This window comes from Pseudophryne corroboree, chromosome 3 (assembly GCF_028390025.1).
Source record: "Pseudophryne corroboree isolate aPseCor3 chromosome 3, aPseCor3.hap2, whole genome shotgun sequence".
Lineage (NCBI taxonomy): Eukaryota > Metazoa > Chordata > Amphibia > Anura > Myobatrachidae > Pseudophryne > Pseudophryne corroboree.
Window position 1 is genome coordinate 723,786,478 of NC_086446.1, and position 14,468 is coordinate 723,800,945.

At 44.7% G+C, this 14,468-nt stretch overlaps 1 protein-coding gene across 2 annotated transcripts in view; it reads left to right on the forward strand.

Annotated features, from left to right (window-relative positions):
• The window catches only part of TCERG1L (transcription elongation regulator 1 like), a 621,355-nt gene extending 611,444 nt beyond the window's left edge, over positions 1 to 9,911 (forward strand). For both annotated transcript variants that reach the window (XM_063962190.1, XM_063962191.1), the window contains exons 13-14: positions 7,129 to 7,247; positions 9,060 to 9,911. In XM_063962190.1, coding sequence (XP_063818260.1) covers positions 7,129 to 7,247; positions 9,060 to 9,216 — 276 coding nt within the window. In that variant the 3' untranslated portion in view covers positions 9,217 to 9,911. The remainder of the gene's footprint in view (positions 1 to 7,128; positions 7,248 to 9,059) is intronic.
• The last annotated feature ends 4,557 nt before the right edge of the window (positions 9,912 to 14,468 follow it).

A 14,468-nucleotide genomic window follows, 5' to 3' on the forward strand; every position in this document is an offset into this window, starting at 1 on the left:
ATTATCCGACACTTCCGTTGCTCCAAAGTCCCTGGATGTAGTGAGGGCTTTGACGATTTGCATCAAAAGGACTGCTCGCCACAGGAAGTCTGACTCGCTTTTCGTCCTGTATGAAAAAATTGTCCGCCCTGCCTCCAAGCAGTCCATTGTTCATTGGCTCAAATTGACTATTTAACAAGCCTATACTTCAGCAGCTCTGCCGCTGCCGAGTTCTATTCAGGCCCACTCCTCAAGGTCAGTGGGTTCTTCCTGGGCGGCTGCCCAGGGTGTCTTGGCCTTACAGTTGTGACGGGCAGCTACTTGGTCTGGTTCGAACACGTTTGTTAAGTTCTACAACAGGCATTCCCAACCGCGGTCCTCAAGGCACACCAACAGTGCAGGTTTTAGTGATATCCAGGCTTCAGCACAGATGATTAAATCAAAATAACTGAGGTACTAATTAAGTCACCTGTGTTCAAGCCTGGATATCACTAAAACCAGGACTGTTAGTGTGCCTTGAGGACCGAGGTTCGGAAACACTGTTCTACAGGTTTGACACCTTGGCCAAGGATGACCTTCAGTTTGGTCAGGTGGTTTTGCAGTGGTCTCGGCACTCTCCCACCTGTTCTGGGAGCTTTAGGACGTCCCTATGGTAATCTTCAATTCCCAGTATCCACTAGGACGTTAGAGAAAATAGGAATTTAATACCTACCGGTAATTCCTTTTCTCGTAGTCCGTAGTGGATACTGGGCGCCCGCCTCAGTGATTTGTTTCCTGCTTACCTGGTTGTTAGTGTTCTTGGTTGGGTTTGCTGATGCTTCCCTGTTCCATGTTTGGTTAGCGTTGCTATCCTTCTTCTAGTTAGCGTTGCTTTCCTCTGTTCTGGTTAGCTCTGCTATCTTTGTTTTTGTTGTGTGTTGGTTCGGTACCTCACCGCTGTTTTGTGTTATATCCTTCTCTCGAAGTCCCGTCTCCTAGGGCACAGTTTTCCTAGCCTGAGTCTGCAGGAGGGGCATAGAGGGGAGGAGCCAGCACACACTATTAATTTCTTAAAGTGCCAGGCTCAAATGGACAAGATCTAAACCCCATGGTAATCTTCAATTCCCAGTATCCACTACAGACTACGAGAAAAGGAATTACCGGCAGGTATTAAATTCCTATTTTTACCGATACCTGCCAAAATCAGTCATTTATTGTTCTATTGTAAAAATGGCATATTGAAACCAAACTGTCAGCTTGGTTTGCATGTCGACATGACCATCTTTCAGTGAACATGTCGACATTCACAATGTTGACATTGACATGTCAACATGGTCACTGTGTGGGCATTGTGAGTGTTGATAGTCACAATGTCAACATTACAGATTTATGGTTAGAGTTAGGGCTATAACAGTAGAAAAACGTTATGCCGATTATCAGTATCATGATCATGTCGGCATTCTGGTTATTGACATTCTGAATGTCGACATTTGGTACCCCACCCATACATATTGTATAAATGGGTAGAATGTTGGTGTTGAATAATGGCTTCCAATATATTAATAAACACAGCATACTGCGCACAATGGGGGTCATTCCGAGTTTATCGCTAGCTGCCGTTGTTCGCTGCTTATAGATCATTGAAAAAATGGCTAATCTGCGCATTTGTATGCACCGCAATGCGCACGCGCGTTGTACGGGTACAAAGTCCTTTGTGGTTTTGCACTGGTTCTAGCGACGATTCCAATCGCACAGCCGAATGCATGGATATTGACAGGAAGAGGGCGTTTATGGGTGTCAACTGACCGTTTTCTGGGAGTGTTTGGAAAAACGCAGGCGTGGCCGGGCGTTTGCTGGGCGGGTATCTGACGTCATTATCATGTCACTCATCGCAGCAATCACTGCACAGGATAAGTAACTACAGGACTGGTCTTGCTTTGCACAAATTGTGTTTGCAGGCACTCTGCTGCACAGGCGTTCGCACCCCTGCAGAGCAAAAATACACTCCCCCGTGGGCGGCGACTATGCGTTTGCACAACTGCTAGCGAGCGATCAGTGGCGTAACTACTGCCCCCGCAGCCCTCGCGGTGGCTTGGGGGCGAGGGGCTGTGGGGGCGTCGCCACTGCTTTAGCACAGATTGACATGCGGACGAGCATCCGCATGTCAATCTGCTCTCACTAATCCTCCGCTGTTGTAAGGAGGGGCACGGAGGGCACAGCACGCACCTCTCCTGTGTCCCTCCTGGGTCTCCGGCGTGTCTAATAAAGGAAGTGCCGTTCGTGAGCTCTGATTGGCTCACGAACCGGCACTTCCTTTAACAAACCCGCCGGAGACCCAGGAGGGACACAGGAGAGGCGCGCGCTGCGCCCTCCGTGTCCCTCCATCACAAAACAGCGGGGGAGCCAGGGGGGAGGAGCACTGGGGGAGGTGGCTTATGTGGCACTGAGGGGGCATATGTGGCACTGGGGGGGGTATATGTGTACCTGGCACATGGGGGGGGGCTATATTTGGCACTGTGGCATGTGAGTACTTGGCACTGTGGGGGAATAGCTGGCACTGGGGGCATATGTGGCACTGGAGGGGAATATGTGTACCTGGCACATGGGGTGGCTATATTTGGCACTGGGGGCATGTGAGTACTTGGCACTGTGGGGGAATATCTGGCACTGGGGGCATATGTGGCACTGGGGGGGGTATATGTGTACCTGGCACATGGGGGGGGCTTTATTTGGCACTGGGGGCATGTGAGTACCTGACACTGTGGGGGAATATCTGGCACTGGGGGCATATGTGGTGCTGGGAGCACAGCCCCAGCAACAAGCACTACCCCCTAGCAACGAGCATGACACCCAGTGCATGAAACCCCTGGCAACGAGCATGACACCCAGTGCATGAAACCCCTGGCAATGAGCATGACACCCTGAGCATGAAAACCCCTGGCACCGTGCATGGAACCAAGAGCATGAAACCCCAGCAACAAGCAGGTAATTTAAAAGTAATTAGAAGCCTTACTGTAGGACTTAATGTGTAATGGGCATTACAGTGTGGCATAATGTATCACAGACATTGCGGTGTGTGTCATAATGTGTCACAGGCATTACGGTGTGTGGCATACTATATCACGGGCATTGTGATATGTGGTATAATGTCTCAGGGTCATTGCAGTGTGTGGCATAATGTATCACGGACATTGCAGTGTGTGTCATAATGTGTCAGGCATTACGGTGTGTTGTATACTATATCACGGGCATTGTGGTATGTGGTATAATGTCTCAGGGTCATTGCGGTGTGTGTCATAATGTGTCACAGACATTGTATGTGCTATAATGTATCAGGGGCATTGCAGTGTGTAGCATAATGTATAACGGGCATTGCGATTCCTGTCATAATGTGTCACAGGCATTACGGTGTGTGGCATAATGTGTCGGGGGCATTACGGTGTGTGCATATTGTGTCATGTGCATTATTGTGTGCGGCATAATGTCTAAGGGCCATTGCAGTATGTGGCATAATGTATACTGGGCATGAAAAATGGAAAAATGACAAATAATGTAAGGGGCATGAATCAGGATTATTTTTCTTTCCTGTGGTGGCTAACGTCTGGGCGTGCAGGTTGCAAAACTGGGGTATAAGGCAGTCCTTTTCCTGCAATGTCACGCCCCTTTATGCGAAGCCACACCCATTTCCACGAAGCCACACCCCTTTTTGCGGCGCGCGCATGTTTGTCCCTTTACTAGTGGGGGATGGGGGGGGGGGCGCCGAAGAATTTTTTGGTGTGGGGGAGAAAAATTTCTAGTTACGCCACTGCGAGCGATCAACTTGGAATGACCCCCAATGTGTGTTTAGGCCCTCATTCCAAGTTGAGCGCTCGCTAGATGCTTTTAGCAGCAGTGCAAACGCTAAGCTGACGCCCTCTGGGAGTGTATCTTAACTTAGCAGAAGTGCGACCGAAAGATTAGCAGAACTGCACAGGAAAAATGTCATGCCGTTTCTGAGTAGCTCCAGACCTACTCCTGTCTTGCGATGACTGCAGTGTGTTTAGTTCCTGGTTTGACGTCACAAACACGCCCTGCGTTCGGCCAGCCACTCCTCCGTTTCTCCAGCCACTCCTGCATTTTTGCCTGGCACGCCTGCGTTTTTTAGCACACTCCCTGAAAACGCCTAGTTGCCGCCAAGAAACACCCACTTCCTGTCAATCACACTACGAACACTCGAGCGACTGAAAAACGTCGCTCGAGCTTGGCTAAAACAACAAAGTTTTGTGTGAAAGTACTTAGCGCATGCGCACTGCGTACCATGCGCATGCACAGATTTGCTGCTTTTTCACTTGATCGCTGCACTGCGAAACGTCAGCGAGCGATCAACTCGGAATGAGGGCCTTTGTTGGATGCTTTTTATGCCTGCATTAACTTATATTAAAAGCGCCCCAAGATCTACTGTAGGCGAAACACATTGTAATAGTCACCGAGTTGCCAGAAGTGCAGGACTTTGTGCGAGTCGGCCCATTTATTTTAAAGTGGCAATCATTTACAAAGCAAAACCAACTTGCTTTTGCCATGGAAATGATTGTGCGAGTCAGACCATTTTATTTAAAGCAGCAAAAAGCCTAATTCAGCATGGATCGCTATTCAGAGAAATTGTCTGCGAGTAGAAAGTCGCCGCCCTGACAGGAAGTAAAAACAGGCCATGTAAAATTGCAAATGCATCAGAGATCACTATCCACTGGCAGATGCATGCACAATTCCCGGAACATCAAAGAAACGTTGCCGTCTGAGCAAATGTGAGTAGGTCGGAGGCTGCCACTGATCTGTGACTGAGATGGGCTGGAAGTGGTCTGCGCTGACGTCAGAGACCCTCCCAAAAACGCCTGGGCAGGCCTTCATTTTCCCTGACACACCCAGAAAACGTCAGGTTTCCACCCAGAAATGCCGGCTTCCTGTCACTCAAACAGCGGCTACATTGCGTTTATGATTTGTGTGCATTTTCTGTTGCCAATACCTCTCGCGTGTGTGCAATGCAGACGATATGCATGCGCAGTCATTTGATAATCGCTCGATTTGCGGTTTCTCTGAATAGCGGTCCATGCTGAATTAAGCCCAAAGTCCCATACCACCGGCAATTCGCAGGCTATTGCATTTAGACCATAGTCATACAGTAAATAGACATGATAAATTGAGTTTACAATTGGATGAATTTACCAGTCACATTACATGAGGGTATGATATTAAAAGATCTTAAAACATCTTCCTGAGTTGCTTCAGTATTGTGACTTTGCATTGTAATAACCTGTTCATTGTATGACTGCAATGCTAAGCGTTACTTTAAATACAGGTTAAGGTCAAGTTAGCGCTAACATCTCTCTGAGATACTTTGACCTATTCCAATAAATATTAGGTTAAGTCAGTGGTTCTCAAACTGTGTGCCGTGGCACCCGGGATCCGGTCTGAAGATCGACTGTTATGCACACCAGTGCCTGCAGGAATGTACTGGTGTTTGAACTGTTATACACACCAGTGCCTGCAGGAATGTACTGGTGTCTGAACAGAGAGGGATGCAAAACAAATGAACTCACAGACAGACTGGGAAATATGACATAACGTACACAGAAGGTGATAGGGTAACAAAACCAACACAGAGTGAACAGAGAAGCCCAGAGGCTAAGAAACTGGGTGTCTCCCTAGTATTAGAAATGCTCAGATGGAAAAAGCAAGATGTTGTGTTTTAATACGTAGAGAACCCGAAATGCTGTTGCTAAGGGCAACAGCAAAACCCTAAAGGGTTACCAACGGGTGTGGCAGTAAACTCCTTGGTCAGAGATGGAATAATAGACACAAGGAGAGTCTCCACAATCCTAATTCTCACTTGCAGGGCCCAGGTTCAGCTTACTGCCACTAAACTGACACATGGACGCCCTGCACAGTGAGAGAGGATTATGCAGGCAGGTCTGAAAGTACAGCCACAAACCTGCTGGGTTCACAGAATAGCAAAAGAACCTCAGCAGGCTAAACGACTGACTCCAGTCTTACTGCTAGGTCTGGATTGGCAGAGTGTAGTACCAAATGCCCAGGCCTATTTGCAGTAAGCAACAACAAAATACAAAGCTACACAGTACTGGCTAACTTTCAGGAACTGACTAACCAACAAAGATTCAGCAGCATCTGCTTAACCTGAGAAGAGGCCTTATAAAGCAGGTGCTGTCCACGCCCCCCTCAGACCTCACAGACTGTGAGCACAAAAACCAGCACCGGATCCCATGTCTGTAACCACTGCACAGCAAAAGACCCGAACCGGAGTATCAGCTGCGCTCAGGTTACTCCGCTAGCACTTGTCTCCCGGTTGCCATGACGACGTGGCAGCACAGGGCAGGAGACCCTAACAGTGACACTGTCTAGGTCGACAATGTTTTGGTTGACCACTATAGGTCAACAGTCACTAGGTCGACAGGGTTTCTAGGTCGACATGTGCTAGGTCGACAGGGTCAAAAGGTCGACATGAGTTTTTCACATTTTTTTTCTTTTTTTGAACATTTTCATACTTAACGATCCACGTGGACTACAACTGAAATTGTAATCTGTGCTGAGCGAAGCGGTAGCAGAGCGAGGCACCTTTGATATTGTCATATTTAGCACAAAACCAATTCCTTTATTCTATATAATCAACTGCTTAAAACACAGCTGCTATTTTTACTTGTAGCTACAAATTAAATACAATTGTATCTATTCATTCACTCTTTTAACTACTATCCAGTGGCGCCAAGGGTTATTTATTCTATATGCCAACTATATAACTAGAAAAAATCAGAAAAGATTTTTCCACTAAAACCCAGGATGCATGAACACTAGTTTAAACAACACAACTCAATTAAGGGAGTGCAGACCACACCCCTAGCTACAGATAGGAAGAATAGCCTAGTCAATTACAGTGATTGGCTAAAATTAGCTGTGAAAATGTATTATTAATGGCAGTTTCTATCTACACGGGGATTGTCTTCTCTAAACTTGATGAATCCTAATGGACGATTGTGCAAATAGAGGTAACCTAACATACTGTATTGGTGCCGGGTATAATTCAACCACTGACATCATAAATTAGGGTTACTGATCATTGCTTTGATAAGGAAATATGGTGCAAAACCAGAACCAGTCAATATGTGTCATGTTAACTTATAGGTGTTTGAGCAGTTTGCCAAGACTCGGATTAAGGAAGAATATAAAGAAAAGCGAAGTAAATTAATGCTTGCCAAAGAAGAATTTAAAAAGCTTCTTGAAGAATCCAAGTTGTCCCCAAGGTACCGTAAGAAACATTCATAGAACACATCATTGTTCTTAGAGCCTATTGTACTGTAATTTATATCTTTGTTAACTGCCTGTTGTTATTTTTATCTATCGCGTATAACTCTGCTTTACAGCTATGGAAAATTGATTAGATCCATTGCATCCTGCGGTGAAACATTTAGAGGATGAAATACTAACTGATATTAATTGTGGTACAAAAGTACAGCAAATAAAGTCAGGCAGTAAAGACTGGAAAGTTGAAAATGAAGAGGTCGGGTAGGGAGATATTTTGAGATAAGTGAAGAAATGTATGTGGTTAATAGCCTTACATGTAAGTAAAAGTATATTATATGTAATATGGTAGAATACCGGTAACCAATGGAGGGACTGACAGAGCGGATCCGCAGACGATGAACGTCTAGCGAGGAAGATTAGCCTCGCAGCTGCATTCAAAAGGGATTGTAGTGGTGAGAGCCAACATTTGGGAAGACCAGTCAGGAGACTATTACAATATAGAGTAGTGGCGAGGTAGGTGATTCCCCCTCTATGGGTGTCCACAACACCCATAGAGGGAGTATACTGTAGAACCTGTTGCGAGCATAGATCGCTACAAGCCCGCAAGGGGCTTCTTTGCACTTGCCCCCCTGCCGGCATTCCACCACTCAGAATGCCGATGTCGGTATAATGACATTCGACATCCTGTGTGGCGGGATACCATACCGATCCCAAAATGTTGACATTCAAAATGTCAAAAACAGAATTTTGACATGGACATTATGTTGGAAGTAAAAATGATCGATATTCAGTATGTCTACATTGTTATAATACATCTGCTTTCAGCAGGCCTGCTTTTATGGGACTGTCCCATTGTCCCACCTGCTGACTGCAGTGGCCCACCGGGTGGAGGAGAGGATATGAGGAAGCACCATCACAGTAGCGTGCAAAAAGAAAAGAGAGCCTAGGGGGAATGCCCCCACATTGATGGAAATGTATTTATTTATTAACAGTTTCTTATATAGTGCGGCATATTCCGTTGCGCTTTACAATTTAACAACAGTAATAGAACAAAACTGGGTAAAAACAGACAGACATAGAGGTAGGAAGTTTACAATCTATATGGAAATAGGCATTGATACACAAGGATAGATGCTATCTATTGCATAGCTGTCCACCAGATAGCTAGGTTCTTAATGGGTTTTATGATATGATATGATCACCCAGCAATGTTGGCCAAGGGTCAGGAGGCTGTGAGTAAAGCAAGACAAGTCATGTGATGTTATACGTACTATTGGATTATGTGATGTTATACGTACTGCATAGAGAGGATGTAATTAGATAGGGAAGGACTGAAGGTTATGTGGGTGGGTCTAGAATTTGATAGGCTTGTCTGAAGAGAAGAGATTTCAGAGAACGTTTAAAGGTTTGAAGGATTATGCGCAGGATTATGGTGTATTCCTTACAGTGCATTGGTGTTATTAATCTGGTACATTACCATGCATGCACTTGCAGTAGTTACTATATATATTTATCTAGGGGTCCAGACCATGCACTCTCTAATGGTTAGCCAAGGATCTGTGGCAGCTGGCCACACCCCCTCTAGAGACAGGCCATACCCATAAATATGGGCCCCTACCACTAAATCCACCCCCCGGTGGGCCCTTCATGTAGCCGTCCGCGTCCGATGCTGTAGTTTTCTACTGTATATCTAATCTATACATTAGAAAGCAAAATGCCACATTCAATACTTTTTACCAGTGAACGACTGAATGTGTTAGAGCTGTATTCAGCACTGTATATCCTATTTATTTTTTTGTCTTTCTTTTTAGAACCTCCTTTAAGGAATTTGCAGAGAAGTACGGGCGAGATCAGCGTTTTCGTGTTGTTCAGAAAAAGAAAGACCAGGAACATTTCTTCAACCAATTTATTAATTCACTTAAAAAAAGGGACAAAGAAAACAGAATGCGGCTGCGGAAAATGAGATAAAAGGAAAACACAATCTATTCTACGAACGCATTAAACGTTCCTTGTGTGTTGTAGCTATTGGAAGAGTAAGGGAAATATTTCCTTTATAGTTTGTCAGAGAGGGACTTCCAGAAAGGATAGTACATTCCCGTGACTTGACCTGCCTACTATATAAAGGGTAACTCCGAAGAAAAAAATGAAAAATTAAACTCTCAAAATAATATGTTTCATATTGAAGCAATTTTTTTTACAATGTTCAGTTTAATGTGTCTCTATTTACCATTATAATGTAAGTAATATATTTAGTTGCTTTGATTATGCAAATGACCTGTGAAATGCACAATGTACAAATCTCAATTATGTGACAATAAAAGCCTATTCTAATGTGTCAAAGTCAAAAGCACATTTCCGCTACAGTACATTTTACCGGAAAGACCAGTGTTCTATCACTGTCCATTCGCCATTGTCTGAGTGGTAAAATATGATGGTTAATCTACAGTATTTGTGAAAGTGTTAAAATCTTCAGTTACATTGTTAACATAAAAAAAATGTAGAGAAACTGTACTCGATCTGACAGGCGCACTTTGGTGTAAGTAACTTGCTCAATAAAGTTACTGTAACAGTTGTTTTGTAAAGTCATCCAATATTCTGTTATTTTTATTGTATGGCAACCGTATGCATGGAAATTTTCTCATCGACTTTGTATACACAAATATTTTACCTTTTTTTTATTAATAAATATTTTAAGAAAGTTCAACTTTTTTCTTTTTCAATTTATAGAGTTTATTGTGTTTAAAATACCATGTCAAAATCAATGTTTCATTTCCAATAATAAAATATTTTTTAATACGCAGTCACATTATTGGACAGATTTAATATACTTAAAAGGAAAGATGTGAGAAATTACAAAATTTTTGCCAAGTGGCCTTCTAACTACAGAGCAACTGTGTTGTTACAGTGGCCTACTCTTTTACTACCAGTGATGATCAAACATTACTATACCTGATATATTGTAGCCAGCCTGGCCCAAGCATGCCAGAGATATAAACTGTAGGCCCATATTTATCAAGCATTGGAGAGTGATAAATTACGATGATTAAAGTACCAGCCAATTATCTCCTAACTGCCATGTCACAGGCTGCGTTTGAAAAATGACAGGTGCCAATTGGCTGGTACTTTATCACAATGCTATTTATCACTCTCCAAGGTTTGATAAATCTGGGCATTAGCCTCCAGCAATCCTTGGTAACTTGGCTTTTTGCAGCTAAGGTGGCATCTTGGAGATACAGTTAAAATAATGCAGTCTAGATTAGTGATGAGCGGGTTCGGTTCCTCGGAATCCGAACCCTCCTGAACTTCTGCCTTTTTACACGGATCCGAGGCAGACTCGGATCTTCCCGCCTTGCTCGGCTAACCCGAGCGCGCCCGAACGTCATCATCCCGCTGTCGGATTCTCGCGAGGCTCGGATTCTATCGCGAGACTCGGATTCTATATAAGGAACCGCGCGTCGCCACCATTTTCACACGTGCATTGAGATTCATAGGGAGAGGACGTGGCTGGCGTCCTCTCCATTTAGATTAGAAGAGAGAGAGTGAGAGTGAGACACTTGATTTACTGGAGCTTAGGAGTACTCAGAGAGTGCAGAGTTTACTAGTGACTGACCAGTGACCACCAGTGCAGTTTTATTATATTATTATTTAATATAATCCGTTATCTGCCTGAAAAAAAACGATACACAGTGACACAGTAACAGTATACCATATCTGTGCTCAGCCTCAGTGTGCTGCATCATCTATGTATATCTGACTGTGCTGAGTGCTCAGTGCTCACACAGCTTAATTGTGGGGGAGACTGGGGAGCAGTAGCAGGAGTACATATTATTTAACAGTGCACACTTTTGCTGCCAGAGTGCCACTGCCAGTGTGACTGACCAGTGACCACTGTCTGACCACCAGTATATTGTGATTGTCTGCCTGAAAAAGTTAAACACTCGTCGTGTGGTGTTTTATTCTATAAACGCATTCTGCTGACAGTGTCCAGCAGGTCCGTCATTAATTATATAATATATACCTGTCCGGCTGCAGTAGTGATATATATATATATTTTTTATATCATTATCATCCAGTCTATATTAGCAGCAGACGCAGTACGGTAGTCCACGGCTGTAGCTACCTCTGTGTCGGCAGTCGCTCGTCCATCCATAATTGTATACCACCTACCTGTGGTGTTTTTTTTTGTTTCTATCTTCTTGATACTAGTAGCTTACTTTAGGAGTCTGCAGTGCTGCTGACAGTGTCCAGCAGGTCCGTCATTATATAATATATACCTGTCCGGCTGCAGTAGTGATATATATATATTTTTTATATCATTATCATCCAGTCTATATTAGCAGCAGACGCAGTACGGTAGTCCACGGCTGTAGCTACCTCTGTGTCGGCAGTCGCTCGTCCATCCATAATTGTATACCACCTACCTGTGGTGTTTTTTTTTTTTCTATCTTCTTGATACTACTAGTAGCTTACTTTAGGAGTCTGCAGTGCTGCTGACAGTGTCCAGCAAGTCCGTCATTATATAATATATACCTGTCCGGCTGCAGTAGTGATATATATATAATTTTTATATCATTATCATCCAGTCTATATTAGCAGCAGACGCAGTACGGTAGTACACGGCTGTAGCTACCTCTGTGTCGGCAGTCGCTCGTCCATCCATAATTGTATACCACCTACCTGTGGTGTTTTTTTTTTTCTATCTTCTTGATACTACTAGTAGCTTACTTTAGGAGTCTGCAGTGCTGCTGACAGTGTCCAGCAGGTCCGTCATTATATAATATATACCTGTCCGGCTGCAGTAGTGATATATATATATTTTTTATATCATTATCATCCAGTCTATATCAGCAGCAGACGCAGTACGGTAGTCCACGGCTGTAGCTACCTCTGTGTCGGCAGTCGCTCGTCCATCCATAATTGTATACCACCTACCTGTGGTGTTTTTTTTTTTTTTCTATCTTCTTGATACTACTAGTAGCTTACTTTAGGAGTCTGCAGTGCTGCTGACAGTGTCCAGCTGGTCCTTCATTATATAATATATACCTGTCCGGCTGCAGTAGTGATATATATATATTTTTTATATCATTATCATCCAGTCTATATTAGCAGCAGACGCAGTACGGTAGTCCACGGCTGTAGCTACCTCTGTGTCGGCAGTCGCTCGTCCATCCATAATTGTATACCACCTACCTGTGGTGTTTTTTTTTTATCTTCTTGATACTACTAGTAGCTTACTTTAGGATTCTGCAGTGCTGCTGACAGTGTCCAGCAGGTCCGTCATTATATAATATATACCTGTCCGGCTGCAGTAGTGATATATATATATTTTTTATATCATTATCATCCAGTCTATATTAGCAGCAGACGCAGTACGGTAGTCCACGGCTGTAGCTACCTCTGTTTCGGCAGTCGCTCGTCCATCCATAAGTATACTAGTATCCATCCATCTCCATTGTTTACCTGAGGTGCCTTTTAGTTGTGCCTATTAAAATATGGAGAACAAAAATGTTGAGGTTCCAAAAATAGGGAAAGATCAAGATCGACTTCCACCTCGTGCTGAAGCTGCTGCCACTAGTCATGGCCGAGACGATGAAATGCCAGCAACGTCGTCTGCCAAGGCCGATGCCCAATGTCATAGTACAGAGCATGTAAAATCCAAAACACCAAATATCAGTAAAAAAAGGACTCAAAAATCTAAAATAAAATTGTCAGAGGAGAAGCGTAAACTTGCCAATATGCCATTTACCACACGGAGTGGCAAGGAACGGCTGAGGCCCTGGCCTATGTTCATGGCTAGTGGTTCAGCTTCACATGAGGATGGAAGCACTCAGCCTCTCGCTAGAAAAATGAAAAGACTCAAGCTGGCAAAAGCACAGCAAAGAACTGTGCGTTCTTCGAAATCACAAATCCACAAGGAGAGTCCAATTGTGTCGTTTGCGATGCCTGACCTTCCCAACACTGGACGTGAAGAGCATGCGCCTTCCACCATTTGCACGCCCCCTGCAAGTGCTGGAAGGAGCACCCGCAGTCCAGTTCCTGATAGTCAGATTGTAGATGTCAGTGTTGAAGTACACCAGGATGAGGAGGATATGGGTGTTGCTGGCGCTGGGGAGGAAATTGACCAGGAGGATTCTGATGGTGAGGTGGTTTGTTTAAGTCAGGCACCCGGGGAGACACCTGTTGTCCGTGGGAGGAATAGGGCCATTGACATGCCTGGTGAAAATACCAAAAAAATCAGCTCTTCGGTGTGGAAGTATTTCAACAGAAATGCGGACAACATTTGTCAAGCCGTGTGTTGCCTTTGTCAAGATGTAATAAGTAGGGGTAAGGACGTTAACCACCTCGGAACATCCTCCCTTATACGTCACCTGCAGCGCATTCATCATAAGTCAGTGACAAGTTCAAAAACTTTGGGCGACAGCGGAAGCAGTCCACTGACCAGTAAATCCCTTCCTCTTGTAACCAAGCTCACGCAAACCACCCCACCAACTCCCTCAGTGTCAATTTCCTCCTTCCCCAGGAATGCCAATAGTCCTGCAGGCCATGTCACTGGCAATTCTGACGAGTCCTCTCCTGCCTGGGATTCCTCCGATGCATCCTTGCGTGTAACGCCTACTGCTGCTGGCGCTGCTGTTGTTGCTGCTGGGAGTCGATGGTCATCCCAGAGGGGAAGTCGTACTCGTAAGACCACTTTTACTACTTCCACCAAGCAATTGACTGTCCAACAGTCCTTTGTGAGGAAGATGAAATATCACAGCAGTCATCCTGCTGCAAAGCGGATAACTGAGGCCTTGGCATCCTGGGCGGTGAGAAACGTGGTTCCGGTATCCATCATTACTGCAGAGGCAACTAGAGACTTGTTGGAGGTACTGTGTCCCCGGTACCAAATACCATCTAGGTTCCATTTCTCTAGGCAGGCGATACTGAAAATGTACACAGACCTCAGAAAAAGACTCACCAGTGTCCTAAAAAATGCAGTTGTACCCAATGTCCACTTAACCACGGACATGTGGACAAGTGGAGCAGGGCAGGCTCAGGACTATATGACTGTGACAGCCCACTGGGTAGATGTATGGACTCCCGCCGCAAGAACAGCAGCGGCGGCACCAGTAGCAGCATCTCGCAAACGCCAACTCTTTCCTAGGCAGGCTACGCTTTGTATCACCGCTTTCCAGAATACGCACACAGCTAAAAACCTCTTACGGCAACTGAGGAAGATC